The sequence below is a fragment of the Motacilla alba genome, chromosome 6 (genome assembly GCF_015832195.1).
Source record: "Motacilla alba alba isolate MOTALB_02 chromosome 6, Motacilla_alba_V1.0_pri, whole genome shotgun sequence".
In the NCBI taxonomy this organism is placed as follows: domain Eukaryota; kingdom Metazoa; phylum Chordata; class Aves; order Passeriformes; family Motacillidae; genus Motacilla; species Motacilla alba.
Genome location: NC_052021.1, coordinates 35,644,158 through 35,668,034, shown reverse-complemented (window position 1 = coordinate 35,668,034; position 23,877 = coordinate 35,644,158). Strand labels below are relative to the sequence as shown.

General features: G+C 36.2%; 1 protein-coding gene across 1 annotated transcript in view; it reads right to left on the bottom strand.

Moving 5' to 3' along the window:
- Positions 1-7,934: 7,934 nt before the first annotated feature.
- The window catches only part of CFAP46 (cilia and flagella associated protein 46), a 68,064-nt gene continuing 52,121 nt past the window's right edge, over positions 7,935-23,877 (bottom strand). Inside the window, exons 44-59 of the mRNA XM_038141536.1 lie at positions 23,678-23,845; positions 22,760-22,857; positions 21,991-22,070; positions 21,426-21,577; positions 19,774-19,895; positions 19,312-19,397; positions 18,217-18,381; positions 16,489-16,565; positions 15,878-15,938; positions 15,751-15,786; positions 14,483-14,585; positions 13,179-13,291; positions 10,939-11,020; positions 9,771-9,907; positions 9,197-9,283; positions 7,935-8,417 (exon numbers count right to left, since the gene is read on the bottom strand). Coding sequence (XP_037997464.1) covers positions 8,281-8,417; positions 9,197-9,283; positions 9,771-9,907; positions 10,939-11,020; positions 13,179-13,291; positions 14,483-14,585; positions 15,751-15,786; positions 15,878-15,938; positions 16,489-16,565; positions 18,217-18,381; positions 19,312-19,397; positions 19,774-19,895; positions 21,426-21,577; positions 21,991-22,070; positions 22,760-22,857; positions 23,678-23,845 — 1,704 coding nt within the window. The 3' untranslated portion in view covers positions 7,935-8,280. The remainder of the gene's footprint in view (positions 8,418-9,196; positions 9,284-9,770; positions 9,908-10,938; positions 11,021-13,178; positions 13,292-14,482; positions 14,586-15,750; positions 15,787-15,877; positions 15,939-16,488; positions 16,566-18,216; positions 18,382-19,311; positions 19,398-19,773; positions 19,896-21,425; positions 21,578-21,990; positions 22,071-22,759; positions 22,858-23,677; positions 23,846-23,877) is intronic.

Genomic DNA, 23,877 nt, shown 5'->3' with positions numbered 1-23,877 from the left:
ATGTAAAGTATAGCTCTGTAATACAAAATAAAGCAACAAAAATTAAGTAATCGCAAAGAAAAAAACCAATGTAAAAATGCATGGAAATGATGTAATGTATAGAAAGTAGTAGAAAACAGCAAGCTGTCTCTATGAGATGTACCCATCTGTGATAGAAACAAGGAATAATATAATCAATGGGTATTTTCATCTTAAAATGTCTTCAGTAATGCTTTTCAGGAGGAGGAGGATACCTTCTTTCCTTACTTACTGGTCAGAAAGTACATTTAAAAAATGTGAACATCTTGACACATTGTCATGATGGGCCAACCAGAACAGTATCAGCCTGTGAGCAAAATATTACAGGGCTCCCAGGAGCTGGTTGTTAAGTCTTTCAATGTAACACAATAAAAATTTTTTTAGAACTACAAACAAAACTAGGGGTTCAAAGTTGTGCACAGTAATTAAAGGGACACATTTTTGCAGTATGTAGTAAGAGCATGACATGAACATTTTACTATATACAAAAAGTAATTTAGGCAATGGATGGTTTTAAGACCTTAAGATTTCATGAATAAAAGGTGTTAACGCTGCCAAAGTCAGCTTGCTTACACTTGACTGGGACATAATAAACAGTATCTTGTGTCCTTGAATTTTCATTTTGCCACCAAGAGCGTGCCTAGAAATCACATTCTTAAAAAAAAATAAAAAATTGTAGCATTGTCTATTGTTTGCAAAACTAGCAACGTAACACTACAGCACTTTCTGTTTTGTGATCATTGCATTTTAATGCTGTAACCTGGAGAAAGATACTGCCCTTCCAACAAATCTTCCATGGCATAGGGGGATAATTGCTTTGTATTTTTTCTTCAAAATGTCAGCAATACTTCATCAATCTACTTGTTTGTAATGGAGATAGTTTTTGTTTGTTTGTTTGTTTTTAATATAAATTATGGTTGCCATAAGAGTTACTGTTGTGTTATGAGGTCCTGTTGGTTCCTTTGGGATAACAGTAAGAAAGGCACCAATGCTGAAGCCTAGCTAAATGATTCACTGAGTGAAAAACAGAAATTATGGAACAGATAACAGCAATCTTAGGACCCTTCTGGTGCTGGACATCTCATGTTTCAGCATGAAATTAATCTTCTCCTTTTAGGCCATGACATGCTACTCAGACCCTATCCAGGATGAAGTATTCCAGCCTTGTTCCTGACATCTTTATGGTATGTCCAAGTGAACAGAGTGACCCATCTTGTGCCTGTACAGTGCTGGACTTTCCAGTTGACACACCATGGCTCTCTCTCACTAGGAATGAGCCCGTACAGGTGCATTTTTAAGGTGAGTGTATCCTGACATCACGGCATGTGCACAGGGTATGGAGTGGCGACTCAAGCTAATGAACAGGTCTGTAGAGCTGAGGCCTCTCTTTAAACTCTGCTCAGGCTCTGTCTGAAATCACCATCTCCTCGTTTCCATGTCTTCTGCTGTGGCCCACCAGAGCTACTCTGCATTTATAGTTGTGTCAGCTCTTTCTCATGGAAAAACTGACAGACAAATCTGTTCTTAAAGTTGTATATTCTTGAGAAAAAATCCTGAACAAACAAGTGGATTTGGGCATGGGAGAAAATATCCAAAATAGCTCTCAAAAATCATTTCAGTAAGAGATAAAATACTGAGGCTTGAAAGTGCATTGTCCAAATTATTTTTAATAGCCTCAAATTTAGAGAAAGGATACATTTTAAAAGGTCATAAGATCAGCTCACCTCATCACCTACTTGCAGGTATTATGGTGAAAGCTTAGACACTGAATGTAGTGTTGGTCCACGTTACAAAATGTTCATGTTCGTGCTTTGACAACAAACAGCACAGCTTGTCTGGGGACTCCTTAGTGCTTTTTGAATATACAAATGTCTTAACATACAGATTTTGTTTCTCCTAAAACCACATGTACTGCAGAGCACTGCTGGAGGAGTTCTTGTTCAAAGTGCAATGGCATGGAGAGGGGCAGAGATTGTTACTGAAGATCAGCTCTACCAGAAGTTCACCATAAACCAGATTATTCCATCACAGGTCTGATGCAGATTAGCTTCTAAATCATATATTTACAAATATATATTTACTACATATCTGAGTTTCTTTCACTTTTGAGTGATAAGACCTTGCCCTTACCCACACTGAACCTTCATTGCCAAGGGCTCTGAAAGCAAAAATGCAACTATCAATCAAACCAAGTTTGAGAAACACATTTCTCTCTGTTTCTGATTTTGGATGAAATATTAATTCCTGCTTGTTTGTTTGTTTGTTTGTGTTTGGTTTTGTTTCTTTTTTGTTTATTTTTGTTTTTTGGGGTTTTTTTGTTTGTTTGTTTCCTGCTTTCTCTTCCAATAATTTCTTCACTGTGCTCAGAGCAACACCTCCAAAACAAAACACTTCTAATATTCTGCTTCTGGTTGCTCTTACCTGCAGATCTGAAATCCTACTCAGAGGAGACTCCTTCCCCCAACAAATGCACTTGCAAAGGAGAGAAGGGTTTGACCATGAGATGAGGTCTAAGCCTAAGCAAGTTCAGCATTCACATATGTTTAGAATGTCCATGATGTTCCTCCACCCCTATTCCAGCCCGAGTGTCCCCACAGATATACACAGGGCAGACATATTTGACATATTTGTTCACAGTCTAGCTAGAGGAATATTATACATATTATATGGCTACAACATTTCTATTTAATTATGACCTCAGTGAAAATGATTATCCAAGAAAACAGTCATGAACATTAACAATAATTCTCATCTCAATTATTAAGAAATATAATTTTAAATGATTGGTGAAGATTCCTAGAAAATTTATGATAATGTTCTTTATTGTAATACTTAGTATTATGGATTGTAGTATTTTTCTCTTTATTACATTATATTGAAGTCTCTTTCCTTTTCTATGTCACAAATAGTTAAAAATCTGTAAGAGAATTTAAGGGCCTTTCAGCAATTTGGCACACTAGTTTTAGCTCAACTATTATCTAGCTGCATCAAGATATTAATGTAGTCATCTCTCTTTAGTCTCAATGAATTACTATAAAAATGTCAAACAATTAGATTATATTGGCCAACACAGCCCTGTTTGATTGAGTACAGATGTAGGCCATGTCCCTTGAATCACACTGATGAAGAATCAGAAAGGTTTGTGGAATTCCAGTGCAAATTTATTTCAGTGCGGATCCCACTTCAGATTCTTATGCCATCTTGCAATACTAATAACCAGAAAATGCTAAATAGGTATTTTCAGATTAAATAAAAGATCAATGTCATTCAGGAGAAATGCCAGTGAACTCTGTTGGAGGAGAAAAAACCAAAAACTATAAAACCAGCCCAGAAGCCAGTGTGCTGGGGCAAACACAGATACTGCCCAAGGGCACAGATGTGGCCTTACCAAAGGAGCAAAACAAACATTTCCTTTACGTATGAGAATAGTAGTGCTTAAATTCTGTTTCTGCTGGACCAGAAAATGTAGTATATGCTTTTGTGTCAGGAAGACAACCAGTGTATAAATATTTGATAGCAATACCTTGTTACAAATATCTCAGTGTTGGCTTCTGTGCCATTCTGGTGGTCACTAGGACTGTGCCTTCCTTTTTCTGCACACACAAACTGTGCATCCAGTTGCACATGTGGGCCCGTCATGGAGTGGCAAGGGACAAATCCTTGCAGATGAAATACCTCTCAACTACCTGGTGCCCACACAGATCACATGTGATGAAAAACTGAAGTTGTGCTGTTATAACTTAAAAGCTGGAAACAGCTTCTGTTCCATATTTTTTCATATTTCATACCTTTTTTCAGAAGGTAGTTATGTCAGTGATATTTTGCTACAGCAGACACACCATAAGCAAAGCATACTGGCAGTGTATCTCCATGGTGAATTCTGCCTCAGCTGAAGTCTGTTCCCACTCTATGCCTGCACCTCTGTATCCATGTGTATCTGAGCTTCTTGAGCACCAGTGCAGCAGAAAGCTTGCACCTGTGTTTTTAGTGACAGTGACAGGATTACTTGCTAATCATCAGAAAAAAATAATGGCCCAGAGAGGTTCAGATGCAGAATGACAAGGTAGGAACTCTATGCCAGTACTGTGCACAATGATCTATGCAATTTAGCTGCTGCCTCACTCTCAGGATTAACCAAAGTACAGGTGGTCATCTACACACCTCAGCTGCAGTGTACTTCGTACTCCTTTTCTACTCTGCAACCTACTTCAAGAGTTGCAGGCCCAGGTAAATTCTGAGGACGTGACATAAATTCTGAGACATTTCAGAAATATCCGCAAATATTTCTGAAATCCATTCTTTTGTTCCATCAGGAAGTCTTAGTTAATTCTCTCCACTGGTGTATTGACAGGTAATTAATACACATCAGTGGGAGAACAGACTGTTCTGGCTGCTTCTGCAATGCTGACAACTCCAGCAGACAAGCTCATTACTACCAGAATGAAGGTCAAGATGTCTGCTCTGAGCAGATTAAATGCTGTCATCACAAACTTGTTTCCCTACATTCTTCTTCCAGGATATTGCAGATTACAGGTCTTAACTGTAATTCCACTGTCACTGTTCTCTCATCAAACCCACTTTGTACTTAAGAGGCTGTTCTCCAAGCCATTGCCTGCAGTGTTCCAAATGAACACTTCTGTCCTACAATATGAAACTGTTCTCCCTCACTGATGGATTACGACCAAGTCTTCATTGCACTAATCAAAACACATTGGGAACACCGATCTCTTTCCTAAAATTTTGGCATCAAAAAGAGGACAGAGAAGAGTAGAGTGGACACTGTTGCTATGATATAAATTTGATTTACTACCAGGTATCCAGTCAGATAATAAAACACCTGTATTACATAATATTTTCACACAGAAGCCAGTACAGTTTATGCTTGTCAAGGGATATTACCATCTGCACTTCTGAAAAACTTAGGTTTTGTTTTTCTTTGCTTCCTGGACCTCTCCCTGGACATCTTTCATAATTGACAAACTTGGGCAAAATTAAGAAAAAAGCCCACTCAAAATTAAAAATAATTTTAGACAATAATGAATCTGATTCTTCAGTTTACTTCACTGTTATTATCTACAGCTTATCTCAGTGTACCTATAGCACAGAAAAGTTATGTCAACTTAAAATTGTGAAATTGTTGATTATGGTTATGGTAGGCCTGTAAAAAACAGAAGTCTTTACCATCCACCTTGCTAAGAAACTTATGACATTAACTTCAATTTCTTTAAGAAAATTAAGTCATCAAAAAAGCCAGAACATTATAAAAATATTTTTAGATGCCTTTTCAGGAAATAAACACATATCCAAATTAGTGCAGCCCTGATTTCTGGAAAAGCTGTACATCTTTGTAAACATCTAGTTTCTCCTAACAATTTTAAATGCTAAATGTCAAGTATGACACTATAAAGAAAAGTGACAAGTCATGAACATTCAGTTACTGGAAAGGATGCTCCACTCAAGCTCAGTTATGACTCACTTTCAATTTAATCTTGACAGTTTTCACCCTCTTCTGCCATCATGTGTGAGGCTGAAGCATATTATGAAACAAAGGGAAAAGAAATCACAATAGTTATTCAGTGACAAAGAAACATCTTCCTAAATATTTCCCATAGTAATGGTCACTGTCACAAAACACCCTTTTAATTTCTTATACCTTCCTAGACCAAAATATTGGCCTTTACTTCTGAAAGGGGTCCTTATTTTGTTGGCTTCAACTGTTTGAACTCAGCACTGACTTCAAGCACTCTTTTGGCAGAGGAAGAAAACATTTATTCATAGACAGACTACTGCATTTACAATGTTTATTTTAGTATATTTAAAAGTATACATACATATAATAATAGGTATCAAGATTCATCTTTTAGGGAATATTAGAATTGATATTTTATCCACCAGCAATATTGTTAACATTCCATACTGCATTTTTATAAACATGACATTAAGTGATCTAAAATTGTTCTTCTTAAGAAAGTTGTAGGTAACCGTAAGCCTTAAGTAACCATCTGGAAAGCTGCAATATATTAAATACATTTCTTCTCTTCTTATTCTGAAGTGGAGACTGATGTGCCTGCTACTTTTGAAAATGCGGCCATGTTCATGAAAGATCCCACAAGCTCTTCTATCACTGGCTGAGAAGTATTTCATCAATTTATCACCTGAGTACCAATCTGGGTCTTCTACCAACCAGTAAATATTTCAGGACACATGGGCATGCCTTAAATTTTAACTTGACCACATCCTTAAAACCCATGCTGATAACTATCTGTCGCTATATCCACACGAAGACACTGCATTTGGAGGCCTGAATTAATACCCAGGAAGGACTTTAAGGGATGAGAGTCTTCCTCGTGACTTTTCACTGATGAGCTGGTCTTTCATCCACACGCGAGAGAAGAAAGGATTTACACTCATATAGGATGGTTCAATTCCCTCTGACACCCTATTGTGGGAGAGCTTCCAGGTCAGACGGTGCCAAAGCACAGGCTGGAAGGCTTAGAAGGTTGTAAAATCACAAAATTAGTGTTCAAACTCAAGATGAATGGTCTTAAATAATTATGGGAATGATCTGTACACCACTAAAATCTGCTCTAATTTCCCTGCCTACAAACACCTGCAGCAGCAGCAGCTCTGTTTTGGTGTCTGCTCCACTGCATCCCTTTGCAAAGCAGGGACAGCAGCCTTGCTGCAGCTCTGGAGAGAGAGACACACATGTGACAGGAAATCACTGCTTCAGGACTGCTTAAGGAAGTATAATTTTAAAGAGGTTAAACCAGGGACTAATGACAGAGCTTCTCTTATTTTTGTTTGTTTTATCCTTTTGTAGCAAACTTGCTGCAGCTTTTTACTGCAGTCTATTTAAAACCACACACTTTTCTTGGACAGCTATGTACAACTCAAATTATGTTCTTCTCCTAGAACATCATCAATAAATTCACCAGGATTTTTTTCTTCCTCACATTTTTCAGATTACATAAATTTTAGCTGACCAATTCTTTTCATGCTAAAATATATTATGAAATGTCATTTCTGTTATAAAAGCTAATTGATAGTGTGATTTGTTATGTTGCTGAGACATAATTCAGAAAGTTATTTTAAAGCCCTTGATACATGGAATAGCACTAACTGCTTAATATTTCTTGTATGAATGAATACAGTGCATGGGAATGATGTAGTGCCACGTAGATGAAATATTTTCAGAAGCTCTTATTCTTGTTGTTTGGGCTTGTGCCAATGTCATTCGACAAGAGAACTCATACGTCCTAAGGTGTATCTACTGTAATTTATTTCTGGGTCATTAGTTGGTAGGATTTTTTTCCTGCAGGTTGCTGAACACTATATAATATTGTAAAAATTAAGAGCTCATAGTCAAATAAATGAATACTTTAGAATTCTTTTAAAAAACAGATAAGTATTTTAAATTTTAAAATATTTTAATTTAATATTTTTATTTCATTAAAATAATTGACTGATTAATATAATAAAAATACTTTCTCACTCTTGTGAAAGTCCAGATGGAGAACTGCATCTAGCTCAAGAGTCCCCAGTATGAGTCCAGAGGAGGCCCTGGAGCTGCTCCAGGGCTGGAGCCCCTCTGCTCTGGAGCCAGGCTGGCACACCTGGGGGGCTCACCTGGAGAGGACAAGGATCCAGGGAGAGCTCAGAGCCTGCCAGGGCCTGAAGGGCTCCAGGAGAGCTGCAGAGGGGCTGGGGACAAGGATGGAGGGACAGGACACAGGGAATGGCTCCCAGTGCCACAGGGCAGGGCTGGATGGGAGATTGGGAAGGAATTATGCTGGGAATGTTATTAAAGAAAAACACAGGAAAATAAAGAAAGCAAAAATTATTAACCATTTTATTTAACACTAATTTGTTTTCTAATTAAACTACAACTACTTCCACATAAAAAGATCAGTTTATTCAGAATAAGGTCACTTGGTAAATTTTCTAGCTATGTTTCTGATGAATTGTCCATGTGAAAATAAAATACATCAAGGAAATGTTTTTCCAAATGGAAGCACTGACATCGATACATTCCAATTCCATTCATGCATCAAGCCCACTTTTCTTTAAAATGTTGGTACTTACCAAATTTTTAAAGGATTCACTAAGTTAAAAAAACCCTACAGCACTAACTGAAATTTCTGAACTATATATGCTATTTTCCTGACATTCTAATATCAAACTGTTTGCATCTGAAACAGCAATATGTACATTTTCTTAATCTCACCTCTCCTTAGATCAGCCTGAAAATATTGACAGAAATTACATCAGCATTATGTTGGGTAAACCGTAGAGCACACAATTAAAACATGATGGATGACTTGCAGGAGGATCTGAGGAAGTGCAAACAGTCTGCTCTTCTATTTTTTCTCCAGGAGAGCTGTGAGAATCTGCTTCCGCTATAAAAATGTATTAAAAACCATTGTTATTTCTGAATATGACTAAATATAAGAATGCTGTGCCATCATTTAACATAACTTCTCTTAGATTAATACTTGTGGTTCTTTAACATTCTTTTAAAAATATTAACAACTGTCACTATATTGAAGAAGCATTTTCTGAAAAAGAAAACCTGAAAACTAGGAAATATTTCTGATCTGAGCTCTTTCTTCAAGTCTATGACAGTTAAAACTATAAATAAGATTTATTTTATTAAACCTTATTTTTAAAGGTAAGTCCTGTACATTGAAAAATAGCAGTACAATTTTATAGACAGTATATTAGAAATTGTTTTACTCAGAAATTCTTCCCCTCTCTCCAACGAGATGCCAGATATTTCTCATGTCTAGTATGCCCTGTACAATGCAGACTGTATAAAATCACAGCAGACCCTACTCATCTTTTTGCAATTTAAAATCCCACACCATTTATATTGTCTATGTTGTGCTCCTGATTTACCTTGTTAGTAACACTGAGCACTACATGTTCACTGGAGAAAAAATTTTAGCCTTTGGTCAGCTATGTCAAAGCCTCCCCAAAATTTTATTTATATAAAATATAGCTACTCCAATTATGTTATTGTATCAGTGGTCTTCTGACTCCCAGCTCTTTTAAGAAGTTTCAGAGAAAATTGTAAGAGCTCATCTGTAAGGTTTCACTTACACCTGTGAGCTACCTATCTAAGGGTTCTAGTTAGTGTTTATAGCCAGTCTTTCATATTAATCCTTTTAATTCTTACTTTTCATGGAACACCTTTTCCTGTGACTTCTACTTTTCTGAAGAGCATGGACTGTCTGCCCAGTCGTTTTACCAAACCTTAGCAAATCTGCAAAGAAATATTAGTTTCTGTGAGTTTTTAATGAAAGTTTTGAAAAAGAAGAAAATATCAACCATACAGCCTGGTGCTTTCACCATGAAACAGTGAAAACCATGAAATGGTTTTTCATTTAGAATGTAATGAAAAAGGATATCTTTACAGATTTAAGCAATGCATCTGTGCAGATATAAGTTACATCCAGGGGATTTTTTCCCCATAGTTTATGTAACAAGATGGCCACATCCCGGGGCAGTGCTTCTCACCATATAAATCCTATTCCTACCATATGACCATAAACAAACACCCCACCAAATCTGTTTTAAGGAGGTTAGTTTTCTGCGTGAAAGATCAAGCTGTCAACCACACGGTGGCTCCAGCATGCAGCTCACCTGCAGAGACAGAAGAGACAGGAGACGGCAGATACACACAGTCCCTGAGCACACACACGAGGGTCTGGAGCAGTACACACCCAGCTGAGGCAAACACAAACACTCACTCTCAAACAAGGTCTCCAGCCTTTCTGCATTCTCCTCCAAGCTTGTGTACCACTGGACGGCTAGTACAGAACCAACACCTGTAAGGCTTAGAAGCATTGCTGTCTCTGTTGGTCTCTCTAGAGCAATACGTAGACAACTAAAGGAGACCAGAATTATGAGATCAATAAAAGAAAAATGTACATAATATATAAAAATATAACTAAATATACAGTGTTTTTTGATAGAAGGATAAAGAATGTCAGAGTGCATTTTACACACAACTAGATTTAACTTATGCATTGTTGCACTAATTAAACAGTATTTTTTAGAGAATTTTTTTCCTATTTCTTCTTCATGGAATGAATAATTAGAAAAGTCAAGAGATATTTATGTCCCCCGGATGTGCTTTGCTCACTCTTTGCCCAGGCACAGTGCTGGCTCAGCCTCTAGTGCCTCTCTGCAGGGCTGCTCTCCAGCTGCCCCTCTCCAGGTTTACACTTGTGTCCAGCATCACTTTGTCACCAGTGAAGAGTCTGTCATTTGCTCTTCCTAAATTTCATGTCACTGTTGATTGCCCAATGCTCCAATCTATCTACAATCTCTCTGCAAGGCATCTCATCCCTCAAGAGTACGATCAGGTTATCTGAAAATCCAGCATGGTCTAAATAATTAATGAATAAAATTAGGACACTGTGGCATCTGTCAAGAATTCATGGTGGACATGCATTAAAAGAATGTAAACCATACCACCTGCCAAGTTAAAAGCAATGAAAATACTGGAATGCTTTTAAAGATTTAAAAATCTGCAATTAATACAAAAAATTCTGAATGGGTTATTTTACATGCTAGAATAATTTGTTTAAATAAAAATCTGATTGTTAAACTTTTCCATGTATGAACCCTCAGAGGGACTCTTACCAGTTTATCTGTAAAAGGAAAATTTTATATATTCAATTAGAACATTTGGAGAATCCTGCTCTCAGACTTGTGAGGTATGTGTAATATAGCAAGGTTTCTGTGTCATATTTTCTTATCACAACCTTCTAACAGAGCTTTCATCCTATTTAGTCTTATAAAGAAGCTCTTTTTCTTGCAGAAGTTAAGGATAATATTCATAACTCAAAATTTTAACTTTTCTTTGAAATAATCTACTTTATTGTGGACTTTACTGAAATTGACTTTACCTACCTTTTGTGGAAATCAGAGTTTGCAATTCTTTGGTAACTTTGCTGTGATCTTACCAGATCGAGAAGAATCACCAAACGGCATTCTGGGAAAAAATATAGCAATGGTGTTTGCACTGATAATAATGCCCAGCACAACAATTAAAGTAAATCAGGCCTTTTGTAAGTTAATTACTGTCTTGAACACAGTCTAAACCACTAGTATAAAACCTACATGTTTCAGCTGGAATTGTCAAGTATTATGTAAAAGTACACTAATACTCATCCTGGCATTATTTCACGTAATTTTGCAACACTTTTCCATAGTGTTTTGCTGGGTTTTTTCCCCATGCCACATTAGCATAATTGGTAATGAAGTCCACATACCATCTTATTACAGCCAATGACCTGCGTGACCCAACCGTAGTTACGAACTCCTGGAAGAGTTCATGGTATGCAGGTACTGAAATTTTTTTGTACCACAGTTCCTGTCCACAATGTACAACCAAGTTACATCCCTAACATACCTTATTTTCCTTAAATGTCTCCAATGAAACAACTCAGAATCCTCTCAGAATTAAAAGGTTTTGCCATTTGGTTTGCTGTAGCTTAAATCTGTTATTTATTCTCCTATCCCAAGCAGGTGAGAAGTAAATTACCTCTCTGCCTGGAAAGTCTTTGACACAATTAAAACTTCTATCACATCTCCTCCCAATATGTCAATCTTTCCTCTAAAAGCATGTTTTAAATGCATATAAACATATCAATGCATACATATTTATTAATAAAACTAAGCACAAAAGCTGTAGTGCAGCCTTTTGACGGCTCCTAATGTTCTCAAGCAGTAACTTACTCTATGTGATTGATATTTTTCTCCAGCTGAGAACTTTGGAATACTTTGTAGAGTGGGAAATTATTACACAGCTTGCACGTGACACTCCTGTATAGCTACCCCTATACAGACCTGGGCGGGTTTTTGACGCCAGCAAGGGCACGTCGCTTAATTTGCGATCCATCTCTCGAGTCTGCTCTGCAACTCCGCCCCTTAAGCAGTCACACCTTAACTTAATAGTGATTAATTGATTATTTGCCCTGAAGCATAATATCTCCCACTAGACCTCCCCAAATTACACCCCGCATAAAGCAAGGTTAATTTGTATCATAATCTTGCACTTCAGGGTTTGCTAAACCACTGCATTCTCTTTGTCAGCCTGGTCTCATGCTCGGATTTGGCAATTATTTATTTTATTTCATCATGTAAATGACCAAACCAAATACTTCATATTATTTGGTCTAGGTTAGAGCTTTCAGAAATCTCAGACAGAATTAATTCTGGCATATTTTAAGAGTGGGAAAAAGGGCAAGGTTTAACAACCTTCCAAAAGTTGCCAGACCTGTAAATATCTGGTTTATGGATATCTGAAACACCAACTTAAGACATGATCCATGAATATAGAGAAAACATATTTTCTTATTTCTTGTAATATTTACATATAGATATTTAAATCACTTTTAAAATCAAAGCTTCATAAAGAAGCTTCCTGTTGCTCTACATGGCTTCACAATCGGATGTGTACTGTCCTCACTTTCACATGTCAACAGAAAATAGCTACCCTGACAAATTCAGCACAATTCTGAAATCAAGCTTCTTCCGATGTGCAAGGAAAACAGGAGGAGAAATGAAAATTGTTAATCTGAAAAACCAGTCCTGAATCTAAGCCTTATGCTACAACAGAAAGACTAATTAGTTGTGAGGAAACTGAGAAAAAATATCCTCTACAGAGGGTTCAGAGACTTTACAGAGTCTACAAATGCTCTGCAATACCAGGGTAATCCTTCAGCATTAACCTAGCCCTGAAGGACAATTCTTGCTTGCCTCAGCAGAGACTTACAAATTCTGGCACTTGAAGTGGCACTGCAGAGGTTGTTCGTACCATTAAAAAAATATTTTGCAACCAAATACTAAATTGCAAAGAAAATGAGATGGTTTACTGAGAAAACCATTAGATATTGACTTAATTTTTGAAACCTAAGAAATTCCAACACATGGGAGCAAAGAAGGACTAAGCTTATTTGTGAGGATTTACAAGAAAGCTGTGCAACAGAATAAAACCTACATAATACAAAGGTTCTCTGACTAAAAACCTTGGATCTAGAAAAAAGCCCTTAATTGCCAACATCAATATTGTGATAATGACACAATAAGACACATCTAGGAATAAAAGTTGGTGCAATTAAAAGCATTTCTCAATTTGCTTATCTTACTTGGGATGTTCATAGCAACCAACCAATCAAGCAACACATGAGACAGGAATCTCTCCATCCCATAGAACAGAAATGCGCTACAGTTTGTCAGCAGCTGCTCCCACTCAGCTTGGCTGAAAGGAAAGAAGAAGGAAGAAAGTAAGTTACTTTCGTGTTACTCTTTTACAAGCATACTTTTCAGAAATTATCCATAGCAAACAGTTCAGTGCTGTTTACTCCAAGAATAACTATAACAAAAGTCAGCATGCAAAGCAAGAAGGTAAACATGGCTGCAGAATTTTGTGAGAAGTGTAATAAATCATATGAATTATTAATACTGTGTTCTTGTATTAAAATGATTACTCAGTAACATATCATAGCGAGCAAGAGGCACAGTGTATTTTTAGTTAAATACCAGCCTCTCCATCAAAAAAACAAAATTTTAAAAAATCACCGCTGTATGTATCGTACAGCTTTAAAATACAGTCTTTGTCTAACATTCAAAGGCAGTAGTCGTGTATACCCACCAGGATATGAGCAATTAAATAGAGATGTGGATAATCAGGCCAGCTGGCAGCAAAAACTGTAATTTGGTAATAATGATCTTTGCAATTTTTATGAAAAAATAGTAGAGTACCGACTCGGTGCTATTAGCTAAGCAGACAAAATTCCAAAGGACTGACTGCTGAACTAGCAGTTAGGAAGGAAGGTCCACTGATGGGCATGTTGTCTCACAGGGCTTGTCACTCTTTGACCTCCTGAGGTCCCTTTTATTCCCCTATGGCTATGATCTTAAAAGTAAAGTATTTCTATGAAGAACAAAGTGGGTTTATGAGTGGACTCCATAAAATGGTAGTAGCATCATGATCAGCGTTTGAAATTGGAAACTGCTGTACCTTCACCACTCTGCTTCTGAAACCTGCGCTCCCATTTACAGCTGGCTTAAGGTGCATGGAGATGCTATGGTTTTACAACTTGGATTTACAAACAATTATGAGCAAAGCCAGAAATTACACTGCTGCTCACATATGTGTATTCATCAAAGACTGCACCAGAAGACTTTCTATCCAAATTAGATTGTTTACATATACAGCAACTCTGACAAAACCCACCTGCTTAAATCACTTTGTGGCACTCTACTTCAGATCCCTGAAATATTCTGTCTACAAACCTAGATCTGTGTTTGATACAACAATAGTGGTTTACTATGTGTTTATCAGCTCAGCAAAATGTGACCCTATTTTATGAACAAGGTCTCTGAAAATAGGCACAATTTTAAACAAGAAATACGGATAAAAGAAGAAAGCAGATAGAATATTACATACCTTGGAGCACACAAATTGCCAATGACACCTTCCCACTGCACTGTAAATCGGTCATGGTATTTTTCTAGTATTTCCTGTATTTTTCGGGAAGGACTTGAATCTTCTGTAATAACAGAATTTCATCATCATTAATGTAACAAACTATTTGGGCAATCTCAATTTCAGTAACTTTAAAATGACACTACCGTATTTATGGGGTTTTAAGTCATCATTAGATTTCATGTTTTTTGAAACCTAAGTCTGGCTTTTAAAATTAAAACAATTGTTATTATTATTGAATAAAATTGGGGTGCCCATTTGAAAGGTGTCTTTTATATTGAACAAGGATTATTTGGTAGACAGGTTAAGGACACAAAGAAAAAAATTTAGGTATCCTGAAAAAAGGGTAAAGAATTGAAAACCAGTACTGCTCATACAGTTCTGTTGCAGAGGCTCAAAGAGGACTTAAGTGGGTGGATTAACTAACTGAGTTTCCAGAGTCCTGATTTCAGGAAACAAGACCCCAAAATCACCTCTTCTCTCCAAGGACATTGCACATTTAATGATAAACAATTTTCTCCTTCTGACTACATTTTCATACTAGTATAAGTTAAAAGATACACTCTAGAGTCAGATATTGAGCACATGAAGTGTTTTATATTGATCTGCTATGAAGGAGAACTGCAAACCCACGGAGACACACTCTGTTATGCTACTGATTGTTCTGTAGCTTCTTTTGCATGGTGCTTAGACTTAGTAACTACTTCAACACCTGAAGGGTGCCAACAAGACAGATGGAGAAAGACTATTTACAAGAACACATAGTGACAGGACAAGGGTGAAAGGCTTCACACTGAAACATAGTTGGTTCAGGTTAGATATCAGAAAGGAATTGTTCCCTGTGAGGGTGGGCAGCCCTGGCACAGGGTGCCCAGAGCAGCTGGGGCTGCCCCTGGATCCCTGGCAGTGCCCCAGGCCAGGCTGGACACTGGGGCTGGAGCACCTGGGACAGTGGGAGGTGTCCCTGCCATGGCAGGGGCTGGAATGAGATGAGCCTATAGGTCCCTTCCAACCCAACCAGTCTGTCTTTCTAGAGCTAAAAACCTCCATTAACTGTTGGTTGTGCTGTTTCACAGATGCACCACACACAGGTGATAGGCTGTGCTGTTCTGATGAAAAGGAATGCTTTTTTGCCAACATCTTGATGTCAACGACTTCATTTTTTGGTACAAAACAATTCTAAATTCCACAGGTAGATCGTGAATAAAATATTATTTAATATATTTTACCTGCTTCTCTTCCTTCATTATAGGGGTCCACAATATCTGATAAACAGTTAATCACAAACAATGTATTCAAACAACAAAAGAAGGAAATGTAGCTGATACACATAGCTAATAGGTTGTGAAAGGATACATTTTAAATTACGTGTATCAACAGGCAAGCAATTAGAAGGTAGATCACGATTAACCAGAGCCTACAATTAAAAATTTAACATATGTTAAAATTCCAAATAAATACTAACAGTATTGCATTATTTGTGTCAAACAACTAAGAGAAAGACACATCAAACAATTAACAAAGTTTTGAATCAGGGTTTAAAAGCATCATGGTATTATTCAATTGTCAGTGGAAATTAATAAACTATTCTGCATTAGCTACAATGCATATACACATTTAAACATATATACATGTGTGCGCTCATATATGTATATATGCGCAAATATAAATACAGATTTATAAAACATATGCAATCACTATACAAAATACTATATTTTGTTGCAGAAATTATTTTTAGTTACTTTAAGCAGCTTCATTGTGGGTTATTAAATGTGTCCCACTTATAAAGCATAATTCTTCAAAGAAAAACTCCTTGCAAAATCAACAGGAAGCAAGATTCTTATGGACTTATGAGACATTCACTCCACTTCAGAATTCTAGCACACTTAATGAGCTTTTATACAATGCACTTTCACACTTTTATATGCAAGTTCTCTGGTTATTTACAAAAAATGTGGAAAGTTCACCATTTGGACATTCTTTTTCTGATGAGCTTTTGTGGTTTTTTCTTTAGATATTTCAACTTTTTTTTTAAATTCAGTTTCTGTGAAAATGAAAAGAAAAAGAAAATAATGTATAGGCAGTTTTAGCAAATAAATGTCCTTGAAGGACTGTATATATTTAATATCATGAAGTAGTAGTAGTAATAGTACTGCTAGCAGCAATAATAAAAATAATAACAATAACAGATTAAAACAAAACATAAAAATTCATTTCAAAACACGGCAATGTAAGGACATTACCCAAGCCTTCTTCCCTAAAAATAAAGTCTTTAAAGTGAAAAACAAGGAGGAGATGTGATTCCTTAGACATGAAATGCTTCTGCCAATTTTGGATAGAGTTAAATAGTGATCATCAAAACACTTTCTAAGTAATTTACCATATCTATTAATTGTTGATGTTAATGTAATAACTGAAGTTTCTATGGGACACGCAGAGATCTAAAGGAAAACTGAAGTTTTGTATTTGAATTGGATTTTTTTATTTCTTTAAGGGAATTTTAGAAAGCACAGAAAACTGTCTTATGTTTCTCACTGTATATATGATTATCACCCAGAGTACATCTCAGCCAGTTTTTACTGAGTGCCCTGGAAGTTCATGGAAGCTTGAGATCATATTGCTCATGTTTCCTCATTCAGTATGCTTCCTCTCATTTATCTACTTCTAAAATTATGTAACCATAGTTCCACACTGAAAAAGGGAAAAACAGAAATAGAAAAAACCCTACATGTTCTAAAACTTGTATTTCTGAAAGGCCTGTAGTAGTATGTAAACTAAAAATATGCTCATCTCAGATAACTTACAATTCTTTCCCTTTAAAAAATGAGTGAAATGGAAAAACAGAACAGGCTATACTGGAGGCTAAGTATTACTAAATATTTCAGAAACAGACACAATACAAGAACCTCTCTATAACAGCATACTTTCATGGTACAGAGTCAGATTTTCTATACTTGGTCTATTTTTTATCTTGGACCAACTAGTTTTAATAATTTTATGTGGTTTTCTCTACATATGAGAAAAATGCAGCTTACCCTCTATTAATAAAGTTAAAAATTGTATCTTTGATTAATACAAAAATGGCTTGGTGCCTGCATTTATTACTCACTTCTAGATCTAAGAAAACAGCTTTAAGATGCCATAAGGAGAAGTTTACCAACTGTCCAACTTCCTTACTTAACCTCATTTTGCTAGAGTTTATGTAGGGTATAAATGTCAGCAGTAGGGAAAGTTCATAAAGCCTGTGGGGAATTGATTTTGCACAGGTGTAGCACAAGAACTGAAAGTATTTCAGAGAGTAAAATTTTACATTTGGTATTTTAAGGAAAGTCTTAGAGTAGCGAAAAAAAATTACAGAAGTGTAAATTCTTACTTCCTTTTTTTTCAATGCAGCTGAAAATAGCTTTGAAATTTTAACAACATGCTTGTAAGTTTGCTTACAGGTTTAGATTCCACTAAGTTTTACATAATTGTGTAATGCGTCAGGTTATTTTAAATTAGCTACCACTGCTCCTATAATCAGCCTGTACATTATTGAAATAAGTCTGCTGCTCTATCTAGTCCACCTAAGATAATGGAAACCTACTGCATGTGCTTTTCTTCCAGTAAAATATGCACCACAATTAATATTTAAAATTTTAAGTATCTTTTTTATGCATCATTATGCTACAAGAAAAAATGTTATCTAATAGTACCTGACTCAGCCCAATGTAGTCGATTGTAGAGAAACTGTAGAGAAAAATCTCTGGAAACAGAACTTATTCCTTCTTCCTTAAATATACTCAGAGCTTCCAAAGGCAACTCCATAAATAATGTATCCCCCAGTAATACCACACACAATCCTGAATCCACAGGTGTATCTAAAGAGATGTGACAGAACATTATTGAGATTTAGTTCTCAGTTTGTCTGTAAACAATTGCAGTTAGATGTAAAAACCTAAGTTTCCTCCACTGTATGACACATGAACTTCATTGTACTGTGGATTAACTGCACTAAGAAAAAATATTTCTTTTTTATATAATTACGCTTAAGATGTTCTCAAATTTCTATGCACTTGTTAGCACCAATTCTTCAGAGGGAAAAACATCCCTGAATTAATTACCAACCATCCCAGGTCCAAGTCCAGGTATATACAATACATTCAGGAAAACAATATTTGGAAATGCAAAACTGCCACAGCAGTGATTGGCTAAAATGAACAGAGTTGTAAAGGCACTCTTATCCAATACTGTATTGCTCTGTAGAAAAATTTTGTTTCTGTTATTTAAGGAAAAAAGTACTAAATATTATTATGGCAATATTTCTGCTCTACAGAGAAAGAGCATATGCATGGGAGACAATTTATCCAGTTTTTGCAGATGTGTATTCTTGAGATGTGTTTAGGGACATACTGTAGCATTAGGCTTGTATGCAATCTGTCAACCTGTGAGAGTCCATAGAGATAAAAGCAAAAAAAGTAGACAAAACAAAGACATCTACTGATCTACCCACTCAAGAAAGTTCTTTATTCTAGGTCTTCTCCCGAAAACTGATTTGTGATAAAGCCATTTCATTTAGGTGTCTACAGACTGTATGGTTTGGAAGATTCTAAATAAATACAGAAGCATTGCTCCAGCATCTAAATCTATCTTTGAAAGTATACTGAAATATTTGACTTGATACAGAACATAAAACAGAGAAAAACAATGCTAAAGCCTTTGTCCTCTCCTTCTTTTAAATAAAATTAAAATTGAAATTACTAGATTTTGGTATCTGTCCACACACACACACAACTCAAGGGAGCACATACCCTGCATTCCAACTTGTTTGGTGTCCTTATCTTTCACTTTCTTTTTTCCTGTTTCAGCTGATGAAACTGATACACACTGGGATTCTCTGGGAAGAGGAAATTAATGGAAAATATTACCAGCTTCAATTTCTGCATCAGTTTCAATGAAATGTAACACAAAGGACACTCTCCCTTAGAATTTCCTGTCCTTTAGAAATCCTATCTTTAATAATTTTAATTATACTGTTGCATCTTGACCTTCAACTTAAGCATAACTTAAGCTGGAGAACAGTGTTCCTCAGAAATGGCCATTTGTTCATCATATTTCTCAGTCTCTTAGTCTGACATATCCTGAATAAATTCTCCTTCAAGACATGAAACCTTCATTCAACAGGGTATCCTTTCTAAAACCATTCCTTTTTTTGAGGGACTTGAGTCACAGTTCTGTTCTCACAAATTATAATCAAAGTCAATACATCTTACCTGACAGCAGAAAAATCAAACTGTGACAGGGTTGGTTTCAGATAGTCTTCCATCATTTCTACTATTTCAGAGAAATCTGATGTCAAATCAAGCTCACTATCACCTGTTTTCTCTGTTCGAGTCTATCACACACATAGAAGCAAAAATTAGAATACTTTCAATCTCCATTCTTGTTAAATACCATTATATATATAAATTTTGTAATATGTTAAATCAGAGACTAAACAAAATAATGTGAAAGATCATAAAATTGAAAATAGAAATATAAGAAGTTGGATTCAAAACTACTTTATTTCAAAATTTTGTACCAGCATTTTGCAAAATACTCTAACATTAGAATTACTAGAAGGTGTCAATACTTATTATTTAAATAATGAATATACTTCAGCAATTTCAATGGAGAATGGCAGAAAACTACAGGAGAAAGAAATTATAATGTGTTCCTTCAAATAATGAGAAGAAACTGCATAAGGACAACTTTGAGAAGCGAACAGAATCTGTATGATAGAAGGACTGTATGATAGACTGAATGACAGAAGAAGCAAATGAAAGCATTTGGAGAGATCAGTGGAGCCAATTTAGGAAAAAAATTAATCAGAACGAAGAAAATAGAGAAGGAGAAAATAGAATCATGCAGGAGAGAAAGACATTGAAAACTGAGGTTTGTAAAATCAACCTAGATGGACAAAAATCCACTAACTGAACAAACTAAACTAAATGGTGAAGAGTGTTGCTATTAATGAATTAAATCCTCATCCAGGGCTTGTGTGGCTCAGTATAGGGTGCATGCAAAGTCCTGGAAGTTTAATTAATATGCTTTTTAAAAACCTAAGTCACTTGTTTTTTTCACCTGTTCAACCTGACACTACCTTAGCACCTTTTTTTTCGATTTACCCAAATACAACAATATTTACAAACTTGCCAATACAACAAAGGCTGGCCATAGGCAAGAGAAAGTGACCATCAACACTTCAACCACGTGCAATACTCGGTATTTTAACAGAAAGATGGTAACGTGATGAATAAAACAGAATTATAATTCAAGAACCAAATTTGTCAATGTGCAGTCTGGGTTACTGTTACTGCATCTTATATCTATCTGTGCCCAAAATTGTCACTGTTTCTTTCAGGCCCTGCAGCCAGAACCAGAACCACGGGGCAGAGGAGTGCCAGCCCTTTGTATAAGTCAGTCACCCAAGCAGAGCTTCCTTGCGCCTTAGCTCTCTCTTGCCTCTTGGCTTTTGCTGTAGAGCTGAGGCAGTGCAGGTGGATGCTCCCTTTTTGGATTTTCTCTTGCGTTTTTCTGGGGGGTTGCTATGACTGGGGATTTTCACCTCCCCCCGAAGTTACATTTCACAGTCCTGGGTGTCCTCAGGGCAGATTCCATTAGTGCTCATCTGCAGCCAGCATCAAGAGAGAGGATTTTAATTCTGATTAACTACCGAACATTTCAAAGGTCTTGAATGACAAATACAGCAACTATAGCACAGTAAGATGACATTTTGAAGCAGAGTACCGAGCATATAGTAACTGTGAAGACTAGGGATGCCACACTTGGCATGAACAGAAAAATTCTGCATAAAGAATGCCAATCATATTTTTAGTACATGTCGTTCACCCAATTTTAAAGATAAGGTAAAAAAATATATTACCACATCTGTTTTGGAGACACTCTCTTTCAAGTTGTGGATAACAGTTTGTTTAAGATGATTCTTCATCTTTTGCTGCTTGTAAAGACGCATTTTTTCCAACAAAATACGAAACACATCAGGATTCACAGGAAATCGAGAGACTTTTGCCTGCACTATTAAAAAAAAGATAACACCCTCTTAATAGTCTTTTTGAGACATATTTGTACTTGAAGAAGTGACTGTATAAACACCATCAGTTTCTAGTCATGGTGTTATTTGAAATAAAATTTAGATAGATAGATAGATAAGCACACAATATATACAGATATGTACAATGAAAAAAACCTCTTATTTCTAACAACTTCAGCCTTCAAATATAAACAAAAATTACATAAATTGTGACTAGATACATGACATCTGATAATGAGACACATATTTATGAATTTATGTTCCTTGGCAATTAGGAAGAGTTAAAATTCTTTTTAAAAGTATCTAAAATGTTTACTAACTGCAACAATGAAAGATATGAGCCTTCTCATAACATCAGTGCAATGATTTTTATCTCTTACAAGTAAGAGGTACTTACCCATCTGCTGAGTGAGTTTTCCTTTCTGCCTTGCAGTACTTACTTTGGGCACCTCAATCAACGAACTGTACAGCTGTGATCTGTGAAAAACAGAAAAGTGCTGAATAGATTATTTGACTGTCTAGCCTTGTTAATATGACTCAGATTTATTAGATGAGTAATTATTGTCCTCTAATTCAATGTGCTCACAAATACTCTCAAGATGCAGTAACTACCCCCGCCTTGGTTGCAAAAACCTGCAAATTCTAGCTGGAACAAACTGAGAGTGGTAAGGTAAATTCTTCTATCACTGTGTAACCAATAAGGTAGATTTCTATTTGTTCCATGACAAGTGTTAAAAACTTTTTAAATTGGTGAATGCTCTCATAGTCAGTTGCTGTAGCTCAATTTATGAGCTAGTTTATTGCAGCTAATTAGGCTGCAATAATCAGATAATTGGAGGTTTTATAAAGCTAAATATGACCCCTTCTAACATTTCCAAGAGCATAAGCAATAAAAGCAGGAAACTCTTAACAGAACTTAGGAATCTCATCAAGAATGGTTTGAAACCTTTCAAGTGACCTCTGGGGATTTAAAAGATAATTAGGGAAATGGAATGAAACAGAAAACATAACACTGGGCTGCAGGCAGTTTTATTTATATATTAATTAGTTCATTATCCTAAAATTCAGGTGCATCAAAATTAGAAGTAAAAGGCAATATTCAACCACGTAAAAAAAGATTATATTTGTAGCAAATAGTGCTAAATCAAAATGATAAAATTTTATACCTGTCTTCTGAATGCTGGAGAATAACTATGCAGAAACCAGATGGCAATTCATCCACTATATTAAAATGTTCAACAGGAATACAGAGGTTTCTCCATGCCTGTACGGTAGTTCAGAAGTAAAATTATTTTCATAGACTTAAAAATCCCATTCTCAGTTCTTTCATTAGAAAATTGATAGTAATTCAAGGAAAGAATGTACCTAAAGTCCCACACACTCAGCAGATGTGCCAGGACAGTGGGCTCTGTCTGAACAACAGGAAATACTGCTTCCCTGTGAGGGAAGCAAGCACTGGCACAAGTTGTCCAAGGAAGCTGTGGAGCCTCCATTCTTGGAAATAATTCAAAAGCCATCTGGACATGGTCATGGACAACAAACTCTAGGTGGCCCTTGCTTGAGGAGGAGGGGTTTACAAGATGACCTTCAGAGATTTTTTCTAACCTCAACCATTCTATGATTGTATAATTTTTGTGCAGTGCAGAAGAACTTATAAATATTATTTAAAACAAATTACAAATACTGTATCTTAGTCCACTCTCCATACCAACATGACTTTTACTGCCGCTACAGTTTCTGAAGTTAAAATGCTATCAAATAATAGCAGAGTATTAGCAAAGGAAATGAGTAGAATATTTCATAGTAACATTTATTTTTGAGAGACAGTTCACCAACAAGTATTATATAAAATTGTATTTGGTTTACGTGGCAAGATTTTGACAGCAGGGGAAGGTACAGGGGTGGCTCTTAGAATCTCAGAATTGTTCAGGTGGGAAAAGCCCTCAGAGACCATCGAGTCCAACCACCCACCCTCTCAGCACTGCCAAACCACCACCAACTCATGTCTTGTATACACAAATATCTCTCTGTGTGCATTTATATAACATACAATAAACCCCTAATTAAGTAGCTCAGAAAGTTACCATTGAATTAGCAGTCAGTTGCTGTTCCACACATTTTAGAAGATCACTTGTGTTTCTGTTTTGTTTTAACTGATTCTGCAGCTGCAGCAATGCTGCCAGCTGAGAGCTGCTGGTGTTGGATGTAGCAGTTAGAAGGATATTCTTCATCATCATAGACACTGAACAACTCTGCAAAATTTTTACATCTATTTATTTTCCTT